This window comes from Orycteropus afer, unplaced genomic scaffold (assembly GCF_000298275.1).
Source record: "Orycteropus afer afer isolate SDZICR_OR568_19922 unplaced genomic scaffold, OryAfe1.0 scaffold00222, whole genome shotgun sequence".
Taxonomy (NCBI): Eukaryota; Metazoa; Chordata; class Mammalia; order Tubulidentata; family Orycteropodidae; genus Orycteropus; species Orycteropus afer.
This window is the reverse complement of record NW_006921809.1, coordinates 2571075-2590330: the sequence shown is the minus strand read 5'-3', so window position 1 is coordinate 2590330 and position 19256 is coordinate 2571075. Positions and strand designations below refer to the sequence as shown.

Below are 19256 nucleotides of genomic sequence, written 5' to 3'. Positions count from 1 at the left end.
ATCTTTCTCTTCACTAGATTTTGAGCTTGTTACCTAGAGTCAAACTTTAGTCCAGGTAGGTTTTCCATCTTGGTCTTTCACTATTTCATTTTTATGTTACTGTATTTCCCAGAAAAATTGATTTTTTTCTTAAAAAAAAAAAATTAACTGTAAGTTTATCAGTTAATTTAAAATGGGATATTTGTGCATAGGGCCCAGATTTTCATTTGTCTTTTGTGCTGTTTTTCTTTTCTATTATAGGTCCAAGTATATATATGTGTATGTTAACACACACACATACAATTCAAACAAACATACTCTCTCACACATATATACACATAAATATATGTATAATTTGTATACGAGCTTGGGTCAGAATTACCATATAAATTTGTTTGCTTTATAATTTCCTATTCTCAGGTCTTTCTTTTGATTCTAGTTTAAAAATATGTGACAGAACCTATTACAATTTGAAAACCAGAGAGCCTTTTCACTTAATCACCACTGTTACTGAAGGGAAAATTAACTGTCTAGTACTCAAAAGACTTTAAGTGCTTTCTGAATCTGATGCTGAAATGGACCAGCCAGGAAAATGTTTTGATAAGTTATGATTTGTTTGTGTTTATTAGAGGCATTTATAACCAGTGTTTTTAAGAAGAGGTTGTATGTCAAAAGTTTCCTAGGTTTCAAAGTAACTTGCTCCTTTCTTACTGTATATAATCAGAGTGAGATGGCAAAGACTGGTTAGTATCTGTTTGCCTTTGTACACATGTATAGTTTATTTGAATAATCATTGTACATCTTCATTAATGTTGTTCTTCACTTTGTATATAAATTAAAAGAGTTGAGCCAGATCTTGTTTCATAGTGTCTGTCATCTTCAGAATTGTTGCCCCCTCCCCCAAACCCATTGCTGTTAAGTTGATTCCAACTCATAGTGACCCTGTAGGACACAGGGTAAAACTGCCCCATAGGGTTTCCAAGGCTGTAAATCATCATGGAAGCAGACTGCCTCATCTTTCTCCCATGGAGTGGCTGGTGGGTTCAAACCACCCACTTTTCAATTAGCACAGCCTAGTTCTAAAGGGAGCCATGGCACCACCAGGGCTCCCTTTAGAATTGACTCTTTCTCTATTGTCTATGTTTAGAAGAAAATATTCTAGAAGAGAGGAAAAAAAGTTCAATTTTAAATCAGATGAGGACTAAGGGGCATGTAAATAGTATATGGTAAAAGTTAATGCTCCACAAATTGGTTTGAGAAAATACTTTAGCATAAATTTTATAATTAAAAAAATAAAATTTTAGTTCTATTTTTTTTTCCTGAGTTTTCCACCAGTGGAAAGTTAGGAAAAAAATACTTATAAATTTTTCCCAGGGGAGCTGTGGTCTGAAAGGAGTTTGGACTAGAGAATAACATGTTGGTAAATTTCTATATGTATTATATTTTTACTAGAAAAGTTTATAATCAGATTTTATTCAAAATATTTATGGATTTTTATAGCGGAGTGTATATATCGTTTGAGGACTGTAGTCATTCTAAGTGTTGAAACTGGAAAACATGTTTTCTGTCCAGGACTTTCTCTATTTTATGACTTCCTTAAAGTTTTGTGGTTGTTACAGATTTATTTTCTTTATTCAGTTAGGTTAAAAATTGTTTTAAAGTATTTAAAAATTTTTATTTAAGTGAAAATGTCAATATTAAGAAAATTAACCTTCTAGATCACATATTTAAACCACATACAATAAAATTTGAGCCAGATTCTTCCAAAGTAAAACATTCCTCTTGATAAGTTTATCTTATGTATAGGTAGTTATGATGATAATAAATGATATAATAATGTTACATTACTAAGTGGTACCCTAACTTAATCACAAAATTGTTCACTTACTGTGGAAAAACTAGTTTATAACCTGACAAATGGATAGAGGTTCTTTATAGTCAAAGTTATTTTATGTCTATGCATTACCTTTTTAAGTAATATAAAGTGAATGCTCATGAGATTAGGAGTTGGGAATGGAATAGACATGATTGAAGAATAAACTTCACTCACAGAAAATCAGCTACATAAAATCACAAAACACATATTTAACCTTTATGATAGGTGACAGGCTACAAAATCTGTTCTATGAATTAATTCCCCAGAAATTCCCACTTTACATATTTTTCCTTCATAATAAGAACTTTCTTTTGTACAATTTTATTCCATCATCTATACTTTTTTTCTCGCATACTAGGATTTTGACATTAAAAGGTTTTAGCAAAACAATTAGCATCAAATACTACTAATAATAGTGAACACTGAAAATTGAGCTAAAATACACATGAATAATAAAATTCTCAAATACATTTTACAAGAGTGCACACCTTAGAATAAATATATTTAACAAAAGTATACAGTAGATTAACACCCACAGAGACATATCTAATTCACATTTTAAATAAGAGCAAGTGTTTTGCACTTGGAACCATAAAGAAATGTCGAGGTGTCTAGGAACATCTAGTTGTTGTTCAGGATCCACCATGAAGCTGAAAAAATAATAAAAATAATTATGAAAATAACTGCAACTTACATGTGTATCCAGTTTTTTCTCTGCTATATCCTCCACCTTTTCTTTTTTACATAGAAATCCAGGGCCAAGTAAATTCAAGAAACATAATATTCTTAGACCATTTCCCCCCAACTTTTGTCTGCATAATTGCTTATCTTTCTAGTATCATTTCCTGAATATTTGAGCCAACATTGAACCTTTCCTATTTGATTGTTATTAGCACCATTTATTTTGGCATTTGGTTGTAATCTAACTAAAATTCTGTTTCATGTGAACAGAGCTTGTCTTGGCAATAAGATGGTTAATGCCCTTTAATAAAATCATGTTGTACTTTTTAATCTATCCAATACTGGTAGGTACTTTTTAAAAAGATACATGATACTTTTACATATAGACTTCAGAAAGATTGTGTATAACCAAGGGGATGTGTGGAATACTGTTTTTTAATATGTCTATGCTGTAAAGTTGGAAATCTATTTACCAGTGAATATAAATACCTCAAGGACAGGTTTATGGCAAAGAATTAAGATTGTTAGAATGCTGTGAGGAACAAAAATGGAAAGAATTAAAATTTGTTTTCAAGGTACAATAACAGGCACATAGACCAATGAAACAGAATTGAGAACCCAGAAAGTAAATTCATCCACCTGTGGACAGCTGATCTTTGACAAAGGACCAAAATCCATTAAATGGGGAAGACGTAGTCTCTTTAGCAAATGGTGCTGGGAAAATATGGATATCCATTTGCAGAAAAATGAAACAGGATCCATATTTCACGCTATAGACAAAAACTAACTCAAGATGGATCTAAGAGCTATATGTAAAAACTAAAATCATAAAGATAAAAAATAGGGGCAACCTTAGGGGCCCTAATACATGGCACAAATACACAGTCAAACAAAACTAAAAATGCATAAATAGCAGAAGACAAATGATGACTGGGACCTCCTAAAAATTAAACAGTTGTGTGCATCAAAAAGCTTCACCAAAAGAGTAAGAAGAGAACCTATAGAATGAGAAAAATTTTTTGACAATGACATGTTGGACAAGGGACTAATCCCTGAAATTTATAAAAAACTTCAATACATCAACAACAAAAAGACTAGCAATCCAGTTAAAAAATGGGCAGTAGATATGAACAGACATTTCACCAAAGAAGATATTCAGACAGCTAACAAACATGAAGAAATATTTGTGATAATTATCCATGAGAGAGATGCAAATCAAAACAATAAGATATCATCACATCCCAGCATAAATAGCAAAGTTAAAAAAAATAACAAATGCTGTTGAAGGGGTGGAAAGACTGGAACCCTCATACACACTGCTGGTGCATCCTAGTTTATGAGGCAAATTGTGAATCAAAAGAAATTTCAATCATACTTACAACTATCCTCATTGAGGATTAAAATCGAAATATCCAGTGAGAAATTCTGTAAATCTTCGATGTCTAGGCCAGATCATAAGCTGCACTTAAGATCTATAGTAAATATATGCCTGGAACTCAGACTGAGACTGTAAGGAGAATCATCTGATTCTATTCTAAGGCATTCACTTAATGATCTGCCCCATGTCCTCATCTAGCTTCAATGTCAGAATTTATTATTTTCTTTTTGTTCTTCAATCCACCAAATGTATCTTTTGTAAAGCCCCACAACTCTACTAAAATAAATTACTCTCTCTATTCTTTTCCCCAATATAAATGATATATTAACTATTACAATAAAAAAATTTTTAACAATTCTAATCTCTAGTCTATGGGTCATTTATTTAAAATTGTATTAAATACACTAAACTCCAATACAGTAAAATTTCAAGTATCACAATTTTACTTTGTATTCCAAGCCTGTTAAAATCTCAAGATGACCAGCAAATGTTTAATGTTAGGCTTAATGCAATCATGAATACAAATTTTGGGCACCTGAAGACTGAAGGCCATAGACAAAAATATTTGTTGTTGTTGTTAGGTGCCGTCAAGTCGTCTCCAACTCATAGTGACCCTATGCACAGCAGAAAGAAACACCACCCGGTCTTGAGCTAGCTTCACGATTCTTGCTCTACTTGAGCCCCATCACCACTGCCACCATGTTAATCCATCCTATTAAGGGCCTTCCCCTTTTTCATGGACCCTCCACCTTACGAAGCATGACACCTTTCTCCAGGGAATGGTCCCTTCTGACAACATGACCAAAGTATGTGAGACGGAGTCTGGCCATTCTCGCCTCCAAGGAGAATTCTGGCTGCACTTCCTCCAGGACAGACACGTTAGTTCTTTTAGCAGTCTACTGTACTTTCAGCATTCTTCTCCAAAACCGCAGCTCGGGTCAGGTGCACCTTAGACCTCAAGGAGACATCTCTGCTCTTCAGTACTTGAAAGAGGTCCTTTGCAGCCGATTTGCCCAGTGCTATACATCATCTGATATCCTCACTGCTGCTTCCATTGGTGTCAATTGTAGAACCAAGTAATGTGAAGTCTTTGACGATTTCAATCTTTTCTCCATTTATTGTAATGTTGCTTATAGGACCAGTTGTGAGGATTTTTGTTTTCCTTATATTGAGATGTAATCCATACTGAAGACTATTCTTCAATCTTCATCAGTAAGTGCTTCAAGTCACCCTCACTTTCAGCAAGCAAAGTTGTGTTGTCAGCATATCACAGGTTGATTCTTCCTCCAATCCTAATGCCACATTCTTCTTCAAATGGTCCAGCTTCTCAGATTATTTGCTTAGCATATAGATTGAGTAAGTATGGTGAAAGGATACAATCCTGATGCACTCCCTTCTTGATTTCAATCCATGTTTGTTATGTGCCGTCGAGTTGGACCCGACTCTAGTGACCCCTCCTTGCATTTCCAAGGCGTATCACTATGGAAGTAGATTGCCCAACCTTCCTTCCGAGGAGTGGCTGGTAGGTTTGTGCCTTAGGCCTTAGGCACTACGCCACCAGAGCTCCTTTTAAACCACATAGTGTTCCCTTTTTCTGTTCAAATGACAGCCTCCTGGTCTATATACAGGTTCCTCATGAGTACAATTAAGTGTTCTGGAATTCCCATTCTTCTCAATGTTATCCACAATTTGATCTTTCTGGTATTCTTTGCTTTGATCCAAGATCCGTCTGACATCAGCAATGATAGCTCTTGTTCCATGTCCTCTTCTGAATCTAACTTACATTTCTGGAAGTTCTCTGTCAGTATACTGCTGCAGCCGTTTTTGAATTATCTTCAGTAATATTTTACTTGCATGCGATATTAATGATAATGTTCGATTATTTCCTCATTCTGTGGGATCACCTTTCTTTGGAATGGGTGCAAATATGGATCTCTTCCAGTCAGTTGGCCAGGTAGCTGTCTTCCAAATCTCTTGGCATAACCAAGTGAGTACCTCCAGTGGGGCATCTGTTTGTTGAAACATCTCAGTGGGTATTCTGTCAATTCCTGGAGCCTTGTTCTTCGCCAGTTCTTTCAGTGTAGCTTCGACTTCTTCCCTCAATACCATTGGTTCTCGATCATATGCCACCTCCTGAAATGGATGAACATTGACCAGTACCAGTTCTTTTTGGTACAGTGACTCTGTTTATTCCTTCCATTTTCTTTTGATGCTTCCTGCATCATTCAGTATTTTGCCCATAGAATCTTTCAGTGTTGCAACTCAAGGCTTTAATTTTTTTTCCTCAGTTCTTTCAGCTTGAGAAATGCCAAGAATGTTCTTCCCTTTTGGTTTTCTAACTCCAGGTCTTTGCACATTGCATTATAGTAATTGATGTGTCTGCTCGAGCTGCTCTTTGAAATCTTCAGTTCAGCTCTTTTATCTTGTAATTTCTTCCATTTGCTTTAGCTACTCTTTGCTGAAGGGCAAGTTTCAGAGTCTCTTCTGACATCCATTTTGGTCTTTTCTTTCTCGTATTCTTAATGACCTCTTGCTTTCTTCACAGATGATGCTCTTGATGTCATCCCACAATTCTTCTGGTTTTCAGTCACTGGTGTTCATTGCATCAAATCTATTCTTTAGATGGTCTCTGAATTCAGGAGGAATATACTCAAGGTCATATTTTGGCTCTCATGGACTTGTTTTAATTGGGTTCAACTTCAGCTTGAACTTGCATATGAGCAGTTGGTGGTCTTTTCCACAATCAGCTCCTGGCCTTGTTTTGGCTGAAGATAGGAACTTTTCCATGGCATCTTTCCACAGATGTAGTAAATCTGATTCCTTTGTACTCCATCTGGTGAAGTGCATGTGTATAGCTTCCATTTGTGTTGTTGAAAAAAGGTATTTGCAATGGATAAGTTGTTGGTCTAGCACAATTCTATCATGTGATGTCCAGCATTATTTCTGTCACCAAGGCCAAAATTTCCCAACTACCAGTGATTCTTCTTTGTTTCCAACTTTTGCATTCCAGTTACCAGTGCTAAGCAATACATCTTGATTGCATATTTGGTCAGTTTCAGACTGCAGAAGTTGATAAAAATCTTCAATTTCCTCATCTTTGGCTTTGGTGGTTGGTGTGTAAATTTGAAAAATAGTAGTAGTAATGGATCTTCCTTGTTGGCGTATGGATATTATCCTATCACTGACAGCACTGTACTTCAGGACAGATCTTGAAACATCCTTTGTAATGATGAATGCCACGTCATTCGTCTTCAGTTTGTCATTTTCAGCATAGTAGATCATATGGTTGTCTGATTCACAATACCCCAAACCCATCCATTTCAGTTCACTAATGTCTAGATAGCAATCTTTATGTGTTCCATTTCATTTTTGACAACTTACAATTTTCCTAGATTCATACTTTGTGCATTCCATGTTCTGATTATTAATGGATGTTTGCAGCTGTTTCTCCTCGATTTGAGTTGTGCCATGCCAGCAAATGGAGGTGCTGAAAGACTTACTTCATATCTTTAAGGTTGGTTCTACTCTGATGAGGCAGCTCTTTCCCAGTCCTATTTTGAGTGCCTTCTGACCCAGGGGGCTTGTCTTCCTGCACTGTGTCATACCATGTTTCTGAGCTATTCATAAAGTTGCCCAGTAGTGTATCAGACAGTGTTTCTCTGCTATTCATAAGGTTTTCCCTGACCAGTTTTTGAGAAGTGGATGGCCTCCTCCTTCTTCCTAGTCTGTCTTAGTTTGTAAGCTACATTGAAACCTGTGCACCATGTGCAACTCTGCTGGTGTCTGAAACACCAGTGGCACAGCCTCAAGCCTCACAGCAACGTACAAGCCCCACAGGATGACAAACTGACAGACAAGTTTTTCTCCCTTAGCTGTTGGAAACCTCTGTGCCCTCCCCTTACCTAATTCCTACCTAGAAACTGCCACTTTGTGGTCCCTGGCTGCTCCCTCCATTTCCTGGCTTTAGGGGGTTTGGGGCCTAGCTTTGCCTTCCTCCCCTTTACCTGGATATCCTGATGCTCCCGAGGTCCCTGGCCTCTGCTGCTCCCTCCCTTTCGTGGCTCTTGGAGGCTTGGGGCCTAGCCTTGCCTCCCACCCCTTTTTACCTGGATATTCTGCCACTCCACAGGTCCCTGGCCTTTCCTGCTCCCTCCCTTTCTTGGCTCTCTAGGGGGCTTGAGGCCTAGACTTGCCTCCCACCCCTTTTTACCTGGATATCCCAGCACTCCACAGGTCCCCAGCCTCTCCTGCTCCCTCCCTTTCCTGGCTCTATGGGGCTTGGAGCAGACAAAAATATATAGATTTTTAATTCTTCCTGGTCACCCACAATTTCAAGATTATTAAGAAATGCTGAAGAGAGCACCACTGATAAAAAGTGAGGGGGAAAGAACCACGTTTTAAAAGTGAAAAGAGAACCCAAAAGAACATAGAAGCGGGTGAATCCAGGATAATTACCAGGAACAAGCATAGTAGATGTGAGTTCTGGAGTTTCCAAGAAATCCACATTACTTCTTTGGAATGTCTTGCTATAATTCGTCTGAAGATGGCTGTACAAATAATTATAAGTTAGGGCTATGCATTTTTTATTCATAATCATCCTAAATAGAATGTAGCAGAGATCAAATTCAACCAAGATAGCAAGGTTTGAATGATTTGGATTAAGTGCCCAAATACAGACTTTTAAAAAATTGGTTAACTTTTAAAAAAAATTCAGACGCTAATTTAACAAATGTCATAAGGTCATTTCCTTAAAAAACGGAAAATAGAAATACCATTTGACCCAGCAATTCCATTACTAGGAATATACCCTAAAGAAGTGAGAGGCAGGACATGGACGACATATGCACACCTATGTTCATCACAGCACAATTCACTATAGCAAAGAGATGGAAACAACCTAAATGCCCATCAACAGATGAATGGATAACAATTACGGTATATTCACATGACAGAATACTATGCTAAAGAATAATGAAGAGTACATGAATCCTCTCACGATGTGGATGAGCCTGGAGGACATTACGCTGAGTGAAATAAGTCAGTTGCAGAAGGACAAATATTGTATGAACCCATTACTGTAAAAAGACAAAGAATGGTTTGCTTAAGGAAGGGAACTCACTTTGTAGGTTACCAGGGTGGGGAGGGAAGAGGAGGGAATAATTTTGGGTTAGTTGGGGGCAACAAGCTGAGGTGGGCAAGGGGAGGGATGGTATGGGAAGAGTCTGTGACTACCAAGATAACATTGGGGAAAGGGAGGACACCAAATTGTGCACAGAAGATATAGATGATGGATGCTAATACCAGTATATCCACAATACTGCATTACCATTAACACCAAACACCAGGGTACAGATAAACACAAACATATGAGAAGATCAGATGGGAGTCAGTGAACAGGATTATACTCTAAACCAAGGATAGATTGCACAGATAACAGTGATACAAAATACCCGCAATCCTTACAGAAACAGCAGAAGACAGACATAGAGAATCCCTCACCGAGAGCCAAACACCGTAGGAGAGAGAGCCAATGGATTTCCTGACTCAGGACCGTAATACTGGGGGACACCAGACTCAATTGGCACAATAAAATACATAAAAATCTTGTTTCACAACCTACATTGGTGAATAGTGACTGGGGTCTTAAAAGCGGCCATCTAAGATGCAGCTAAAGATCTATTGTCGGAAGCGAAGAAGAGTGCAAAAAACCAAGGACATTTGGAAGCAATCAGCCCTAGGACATGATGGACCTCAAGACCAGGAGAACTAGATGGTGCCTGGCTACCAATGACAACCATTCAGGAAAGGATCAAAACTGGAGATCCTAGATAGAGTGGGAGGAAAAACATGGAACAAAATTCAAAAACAGTAATGACCAGAATTACTGGTCAGATGGAGTCTGGTGGGACCCCCCAATACTATGGCCCTCGGATACACTTCGGGCCTGGAACAAAAGTCACTCCCAGGGGCTGGCTCTTAGCCCAACAGTAAACAATACACGCAGACTATTCAACCCAGGGTGACGCACCCGCATACTCTATGGAGATGCATCCTTTGGAGCAATCGACCACAGGGCACCAGAGGGGCAACATTTGCACGGAACAAATGCAGGACACACAGGAGTGCATAACTGTGAGGGGCATGGGAGAGGTTACTGGGCAGGGAGGGGAGGAGACTGGGTTAGGGTTGGGATGATAATTGGGGAGTGAAATCAAATGTACATAAAATGTTGAATGTAAAATTCTGCTCTGTAAATTTGCACCTAAAGCGCCCACACACACACGCACACACACAAAAGTCATAAGGTTTTTTAAAAGAGGACATTAATTCTCTACAGAAGATAAAACAATAGGAAGTAGACTTTAATTGCAGCAGGAAATTTAAACAGAAAGAATTATCTTAGCTATCACACTGTTTTAAAAAATTGAACAGCCAAGAAAGGAACTATAAATTTATTACATCTCTAGAGAATAAAAAGATATAAAAATAATCTATCCTGAAGTATAGGTCTGACAACACTGACTTGAATAAATTTCCTTCCTGTCCCTGAAATTCTCTAGGTCTCAGTATACCTTAATTATGCCACAAATTGCCTTAAAACAAGTTTGATTCACAAAAATCAAACTTTCAGGTGAAATATGTATCAAATGAATTTCTAGGCATTCTGTTACTTCCCATTACCATATTTAACACCCACCTAAACACAGACTGATTGAAGAGCTGTATTTGTGCCATTTAAAAACAACTGCAACTATTTTCCACAATCTCACGATTGTAAAAATGTCTTGGATCCATTTTTCTAATGATATATTTTGTTATGTATTAGTAACTTTTAATTCCAGGGAAATGGATCCCCTTTATCTTTGCTAGACAAAATCCTAAATTTCCTCCTTATTTGCAGTGGTTAAAGACATTTAGCAAAGTGGGTAGTCCTTCATGATCTTAACCATTGTATCTAGCTTTATTTGTAAAATAATAACCACAGAGCTTATCTTATGGAAATATAATAGGTTAAATTTTTTCTGACTCTCCTTTTTCTACATCCTGTCACCCTTTGTGTTAGACACCCATGGCCTCTATCTAAACCTTACCTAAAGCATCAGGGAAATAGTTAAATGGTTAAGATTTGAAATGGGATCACAACCCAAAGTATTTGTGCTTCAAGAAGAAAGTGATTTCTAATCCGTGAAAGAAATTCCTAAATGTGTGGGATTCAGGATAACGAGTAAATAAACAGGTATTGAGGAGAGGTAAAGGGAATGGAGTTTTTCCTGCAAGTTCAAAGGTTATGTTATGTATATTGCTACCTGTGTGGCTTCACAAAAAATCATCCCTGCTCATAACTTACCTATTCCATACACTACTATTCTCCCAGAACTCATAAATCATGTAGCGAGATTCATTTGAAAGCTTCTGAATAGAAATACTGGAATGGAAAGAAAAGGCATAATTAGCCATAGGAAATTTAAAGACAAGAAGCAAAGCAATTTTTATAATCACATCTATATGTGATATAAAACAATCTTATCCATTGGTACAGGGAACAAGTAGGGTACCTGCAGGAAAATGGAACCATTTTGTCTGGAATTGATTAATTCATTTTATCTGCTTGTTTGGCAAAAGAATTTTTCAGTTTTCTTGTGTGGCGCCACAGAAATCTCAGTGTAGTTTGGATACCACAAATACAACTTTTGTAACATTTCATCCATTTATCCATCCATTCAAAAGCATTTACTGAGCATCTGTCGTATCAGGGTTCAAAAGAATGAGTGCAGGTCACTGTTCTAGTTCTTTATATTCAGTCCTGTCAACCTCCATAACTCTTGCCAAATTCTTAATCATACCTTTATCTCCCTGTCTGGATGGACAGCTCTTGTCTGGGATCCTGCTCTAAGGCAGTTGAGTCAAACTAAGGTACTCCTAGGACGCACAAAGGTTTAGGTGTTAGACTTAAATTTAGTCCAATGGGCTAGTTAGTACCCTCTTGGATTCAAAGCCATTCTCTGTAGATCAACTTTTCATCTCCAGAATCCTTCCTGCAAACTAAGGTAGAAATAAAGGATTAAAGAGGAGGGGATAGATTCATAAACTCAAGGGAGAGTGGGAGACAAAGATGCCTTTTGAAAAATTAATAACGTAAGTCTTGTTTTTTAAGCCGAATATTTCACAATATAGTCAGCAAAATGTGATGCTAGCAAAACAGTGAGTAAACAGATAACAAAGAATATACTAGGAAAATACTAAAACAAAAAACTAAACCCCTTACCATCAAGTCGATTCCAATTCAGAAAATAGGTCGCTTAATGTAGTTTTTGATCTACCTAAATGTGGCCAGCAGGTGGCGTTATCTAAACACAAATCTGAATACTTAAAAATCAAAAACAAAACCAAAAAACCCTGTAAATCCCAACCCACTCCCACTGCCATCCAGTTGATTCCTAGGACAGAGTAGAACTGCCCCACTGGGTTTCCAAGGCTTTAAATCTTTACAGAAGATTGCCTTCTCATTTTCCTGCTAAATGGCTGGTGGAAGTTCAGTGTTTTTCATTTGGTTGTTTACTAGCTTGGTTCATTAAGGCACAAAAAAGCAAATATTGTTGTTAGCTCAAATTCAGATTTTCTGGAGAAAGGTTTATTATGGGATCATAGATAGGAAATGAGAAATGAGAATGGAAATTTTCTAATCCAAGGAGTTGATGGATGGTCATTTTAGGGGCTCCTTGAAATTCTAAAAATTGTCTGCAAATTAAGGAGCTCTGGTAGCGTAGTGCCTAAGGCACTTGACTGCAAACCAGAAGGCTGGCAGTTTAAACCCATCAGCAACTCCTCAGAAGGAAGGTTGGGCAATCTACTTCCGTAGTGATACTGCCTCGGCAACCCAAGGTGGGGTTGCTATGAGTCGGTCCGAATCGATGGCACATAACAACAACAACAGTACCTTTTGCTGGGTAGAGAATCCCTAGCTTTTATTACAGTCTTGAAGAGGTCTATAATCAATCCTCAAATATTTGAAGAACTACTGGGTAGTTCAATCCTTGGCAGAGAAGCTGAGGCCTAGAACAACTAAAGAAACAACTGAAATAACAGGATCACATAATAAATTAGTTGGGCAGAGAGATCTAGAACACAAGGCTCCTGACTTCTAGTTCAAGTTCTTTCTTTCTTTCTTTTTTTAAATTAGGACTAAGCTCTCATCCTCATTTTTTTTTTTTTTTGATAAAGAAAGTTCCTTCCTCTAAGTCAATGATTCTACATTTTGTGTGCATAAGAAAAACCTAGGATGCTTAAAAAAGAAATACAGATTCCCTGAATCCAACTTCACAGATATATTGCCTAGTGTCAGCTTGGAATTTGCATTTTTACAAGTCCCTGGGTAGTTTTGATGTGGATAATCTACTTCAAGGCCACACTTAGAGGAACACTGCCTTAAATTTTTGTTTATTAACTGTTATAATCATATGACTATAATCCATTGGGAGCTCTGGTGCTTTAGTGCCTAAGGTATTTGACTGCTAACCAGAAGGCTGGCAGTTGAAACCCACCAGCCACTCCTCAGAAGGAAGGTTGGGCAATCTACTTCAGGTAGTGATACCGCCTCAGAAACCCAAGGAGGGGTCGCTATGAGTCAGATCCAACTCGACAGCAGTGAGTATGATCCATAAATTTAAGAATTCTGACAAACTCTAACTCTATCCAAGAATATTTATTTTTGGTCAAAAAAGAGCATCATGTCAATTGATTACAGGTTTCATTTCATGTTAAATATCTGTATCTTTATGTCTGATGAAAATATTTTCCAAACCAAAAATTTGTACAGGGAACCTCACAATGTCATAGGCAACTTTCAACTCATGTCTATTTTTTAAAAAACTTTTATTGTGATTTGGGTGAAACTTTACAAAGTAGATTCGTTCTACATTCAACAGTTCTTATCCACATTTTGTCTTGTGATACCAGTTACATTCCCCACAGTGTAATATCTCACCTCTCACTTCCTCCCTGTTGTCAACATCCTCCTATGTCCTTCTTGCCTATACATTTGTGCCTCCCTACCTTTCTCCCTAGGAGGTCTGGTAGCATAGTGCCTAAGGCACTTGACTGCTAACCAGAAGGCTGGCAGTTCAAACCCACCAGCCACTCCTCGGAAGGAAGGTTGAGCAATCTACTTCCGTAGTGATCTGCCTTGGCAACCCAAGGAGGGGTCGCTATGAGTCGGGTCCGACTCAATGGCACATAACAACAACACTTTTCTCCCTGTGCAAATGCTGCCCTTATGATCCTGCATGGTGGACTGTTCTAAGGAGTGCATTTTCCTGTTGCAAGTGTTCAGCTCCTAGACCTATTGTTTGGCTAAGAGTTAAGCCATAGTAGTGAGCTCAATTCCAGGCCTGAAGGGTGATGTGAGGCCATAGTCTTGGGGGTTTCACCAGTCTCTATCAGACCAGTAAGTCTGGTCTTTTCTTTTTTTATGATTTTGCATGTTGTTCCACATTTTTCTTCCCCTTTATATGTTGTTACATACCGTCGAGTTGGACCTGACTCATAGTGACCCCTCCTTGGCAGTATCACTACGGAAGTAGATTGCCCAACCTTCCTTCCAAGGAGTGGCTGGTGGGTTTGAACCACCAGCCTTCTGGTTAGCAGTCAAGTGCCTTAGGCACTATGCTACCAGAGCTCCCCCCCTTTATATAGGATCTTCAATTTTGATCCTTTTCTGAGTGGTTGGTATTGGTAGCAGGGCACCATCTTTTTTTTCTCGTATCAGGGTCATATAGGTTGAGGTTCTCATGGTCTGTGACTCTAGGCCCATTTCTTAATATCAGTTTTCTCATTTTTAAAATGTTGACAATAATAATACTATGAGCAGGGAATAAGGTATTTCATGTACAATGCTTAGCCCAGTTCTTGGCATACAGTGTGTGTGTGTGTGTGTGTGTGTGTATGTGTGTGTATTTAATCAGTATTTGTTAGCACAATAGCCAAAAAGGAAAGTAATGCTTTCATTGTATAAGTACCTATGAAAGCTAAGCCTTAGTAGGGAAATGTGACAATGAGAAGCCATAAATCAATAATAATGGTGATGCTGATCAGTTACGTGAGTTTCTTTGTTCCATTTTGCATGGATTAAGTCATTTTACTTTCACAGTTACACTAGGGGTCACGTGGCAGACCCTGTTAGTGCCTACCCAACTGCTACTTTCCCCTTGCTAATAGAATTCTGCCATTGTTCAGGCTGCAATGTGGCCAAGGAGCCAATCATACTGGACTGAGACAGTTATGACAACCTAACTCCTCTTTGCTAGACTTGCTTGAACCTCCCCTGTAGCCAGGAATGGCCATGTGATTTGGGTTCTGACCAATAAGATGCAAAGGGAAGACTGCTGGGAGGCAGGGGCTCCTATGAAAACATTTGCTTCCTTGGGATCAGACTCTGAGAGGAGATTTTGCTGTTAAGCTGTAGATGTAGCCTTGAGGCTTCTACTTTCAGGCTTCTTATTGAGGGAAAAAAAAGTACTTAATATGTAAGCTACTATTGCTGGGCTTTCTCTAAATTGTAGTTGAAAATAATTCCTTTCTGATACTGGTAGGTGTAATTATTTTCTGTATTTTATAGATAAAGAAGCTGAGGAGAGATTAAATAACTTGGGCAAGTTCATAAAGCTAGTACTGATGAAACTGGGGTTAGATTCTAGTTATTTTTACTCCCAAGGCTGTCTCAGCCACTCTACAGTACAAGAAAATAGGTAGGAAACTTAAAAAGGGTGACAAGAAGAAGATACAGTGATAACTGAGTATAGGTTTTGTCTCAAAGGGACATGGGTGAAATACTAACTAGAATTCCTCTATAGACTGATTGCTTTCAGAAAGGGTCAAACAGACCAGTACATGGCAATGACATTTAAGGATATTGCTACTTGAGACTATACAATACAGATAATGACATGTATGCAATGATGGCATGGAGATAACAAAAAAGGCTAATTATAAAGCAAATATTTGGAAAGATTTCTACTAGCAGTTGTTAAAAGAAAAAGGTTTAGGAATTAAATGATAAGCTTTCAATTATTTGCCAGAAAGATTATATGGCACACATCTGAGCTGTTGCTTATGTGATTTTACTAAGCTAGAGCACTCTTTGCCTTCCTCCTTGACATGGTTATTTGTCCTGTGATAGCTAACACGTACTCGCTGAAGCAAGAGTTCTCTGGCTAAACTGTTCCTGTGTGTAGTTACTAAAAGCTTCAGCACTGAGCTTCAAGAGACTTTGAGTGATTGGAAGGAGAGTCAATTAAATGATTTCTAGGGTGAAAGGATACAGCTCAGGGAAACTGGGGTTGAGGCAGCCAACCCAGAATGGACAGATTCTCTCGTCCTCCTTTTCCCACGTGCCCTACCTTAAGCCAAAGAGCCTAACCATGAGAGGAAAAGCAGAGCAGAAGGGACAGTCCCCACATTTCTTGCTACCAAGCTTATGAGTCGGAACTCGACGGTAGTGAGTTTGAGTTTTGAGTATTAAAAACACTGATAAATGATTAACCGTTCAATGTGACATAGGGTGCTATTAGTTCTTAGGAGGTTTCTCTGGCCATGATCCAGTATTAAGGCTGATTTTTATAATTAAACTCCACATTCATGTTCTCTTTGCCTTTGACATGGAGTTTAGAACTCACTCAAAATCTAGAATTTTGTATCTGAGAGTTACCTCAGAAACCATTTCCACCTTAACAGCTGTGAAATCTTAGGCCAAGAATATACCTTTAATTGCTCTCTGTCTTCATGAGTGAGTATTCTATTCTCCCAACTAGATTCTAAGTTCCTTGAAGCAGAAACTATTCTCTTTCTCTGGTGTCAACTATGGCTGAGAAGACACTGTATATACCACATACATTCAGTTAGTACCTTCTGCAAACCTAGAAATTAATTAACCTTCCTGATTATAATTGAAGAATAGTACCAAACTCTGTGTGTGTGTGTGCGTTATTCATGGATCTACATAACTGAGGTGCCTGAGTTTTTCACTAACTTACCTCATTTTTAAAACTCAATTGATTGACTCTACGGCAGAGCATGGGTCAGTCCCCAGGCCTCAGAGTCTCCCAGTCAAATACCTAGAGGACAAAAGCTTCTCTAATTCAGTGGCCTGAATTGAAGAAAGTATGGCCTTGTAATTGGAACAGGAAGGACCTTGTCTGTTCTACCCTGGGCTAACCACACAAAGTCTAGGAAAAACTAATTCAAGGATTATATGTGGGCTTTGGGGTCAGACAAACTTGGACAAGTTAGTTTATCCGTCGGAGCTTCAGCTTCCTCCTAAGATGGGTATCTATTTTGGTTACTTTGTGCTGCTCTAACAGAAAATACCACAAATAGCTGGCTTCAACAAACAGGAGTTTATTATCTTACAGCTTTGGAGGCTAAAAGTCTGAGTTCAAAGTACCAGGATCTAAGGGCTGGTAAAAGCCCCTCGACCTTGGGCTTCAGCTCTGCCTCTTGCTACTGGCCCATTGGAGCCAGAGGTGTCTCTTCACTCAGGCAGCTGCTGACTTCTGAGGCTGACATCCCCAAGGTCAACAAGTAAAAAGGCACAGTCCCATTTTACCAAACCACATGGCAGGCCACTGATTCAAGTCCACAATAGTCCCAAGGCTGGCAGACAACATGGCAGGCTGCTGAATGATGATTCAGGTACATGCAGGAGTCAAGCATGCCTAAAGCTGGATATCTTCCTCAAAGCTGATTCTTATATACTGGAAGCAGGTCACATCCCTAAGGCAGCTACTCAGCTGCTTCAGTAGAATCCACCATGAAATTAATTGCTGATCTCACCAGGGGAATGACTCTATCTGTCTGCCCAGCTACTCAAAACCAGGCCCAGCCAAGTTGACACATAAATCTTAACTACCACAGTATCATATATGCTTTAGATGAATGCTGTAAAGATTACATACAAAAATGGCTATAAAATGCCTTATCCAGTAAGTCCTCAGCGATTTTTATTTTATTTTGTGGTAGCATTTCCTATCTCACCAGGTATGTCGAGCCAAGCATGAATGGTGAAAAAACAACAAAGACAACAAACTCCAAATTTGGAAAATTCACAGATCCCATCACACAGATTTCATCAGCAAGCACTTGGCACTCATATGCAAGCATGGCTGATGGCATGACTGGCCCATTCATTATTCATCAATCGATGCAGGTAGAAAATTAAATTTGATCCATTAACTACTATAACTGAAAAAATTGACTTTAGAAAGGCACACCAGCATAACATGTCTTCCACATAGATCCCATCCATGTGTGGTGATGCTCTGGTGTTCATCCCATCTGATAAAGTCTGCTTTTTGATGAGTTCAGTACCAGAAAGAAAGTCACTGAAAAATCAATAACAAGTAGGGAGGGCAAAGAGCCATTCAGAAAGAGACCAGTCTTGTAAAGGAAAAGGAGAAGCTGAGAGTCCTGATTTACTTATATTACAGGAAAAGTGCACTATCTTTCCCTCTGATTCTCAGCAGGAGCTGAGGAGAAATTTTTTTGTGGTTATGGAGAGAGCAGAATTTGCAGCAAGCAGCACAAACCTTTCTACTCACTTCTTTGACTCTTCCACAGCCTATTTCCTGCTCCCTGGGGGTGTTCTAGCAGCATTAGGCTATCTTCCCAACACACATTAAAGCAGTGTCTCTGAACCTTATTAAAAAACAACAACAACCCAATAAACAAACAAAACCAACCTCTGTTGTGCCTTAATACATGTGAAATATCTAACGCATCCCTGGAGACTGTGATGCACCAAAACACACTTTCTCTTCTTTATCTACTCACTGTCAAAATAGGTTACTGAATGCTGCTTTCTATAGTTTATGCTATGGAAGGTTTATATAGGTTCTTTTTGCATGTTCCAAAAATTAAATTTTATTTTCAAATGAGTATTTTTTTTTTTTTTTTTTTTTTTTTTTTAAACTACAGATACCCCCACTTTTGGCAAATATATATGCTGCTCCCCCTTCTCCCTTAAGTCATTGAACTAAAGGGACTAAAATGGGGTTTTGATTTGTGTTCTTCTGAGTTTGGTGTGAAGTAAAATAAATAAATAAAAGAAATGCAGCACTTCTTGTCTTTCTGTCACAGAGGTGCTGCTGGCAAGACCATGAGAAGTTGGCATTATTGGCTCTGAGCAAGCACTCTGGTCCTCTAGAGAGGAGGTCAGCCACTGGGCAACGAGGAAGGTGTCCAAATACAATAGTAACCCCGTTCACCTGTGATGAGTCCTGAGTAGGTGTGAGGTCCTGCACTAAGCGCTTCATGAGGATTATTTCAGTTCATCCCCACAAACATCTGATG

At 38.5% G+C, this 19256-nt stretch overlaps 1 protein-coding gene across 1 annotated transcript in view; it reads right to left on the bottom strand.

Moving 5' to 3' along the window:
• Positions 1-2476: 2476 nt before the first annotated feature.
• NECAB1 (N-terminal EF-hand calcium binding protein 1) overlaps positions 2477-19256 on the bottom strand; it is a 245033-nt gene continuing 228253 nt past the window's right edge. The window contains exons 11-13 of the mRNA XM_007948743.2: positions 11263-11340; positions 8370-8461; positions 2477-2505 (exon numbers count right to left, since the gene is read on the bottom strand). Coding sequence (XP_007946934.1) covers positions 2477-2505; positions 8370-8461; positions 11263-11340 — 199 coding nt within the window. The remainder of the gene's footprint in view (positions 2506-8369; positions 8462-11262; positions 11341-19256) is intronic.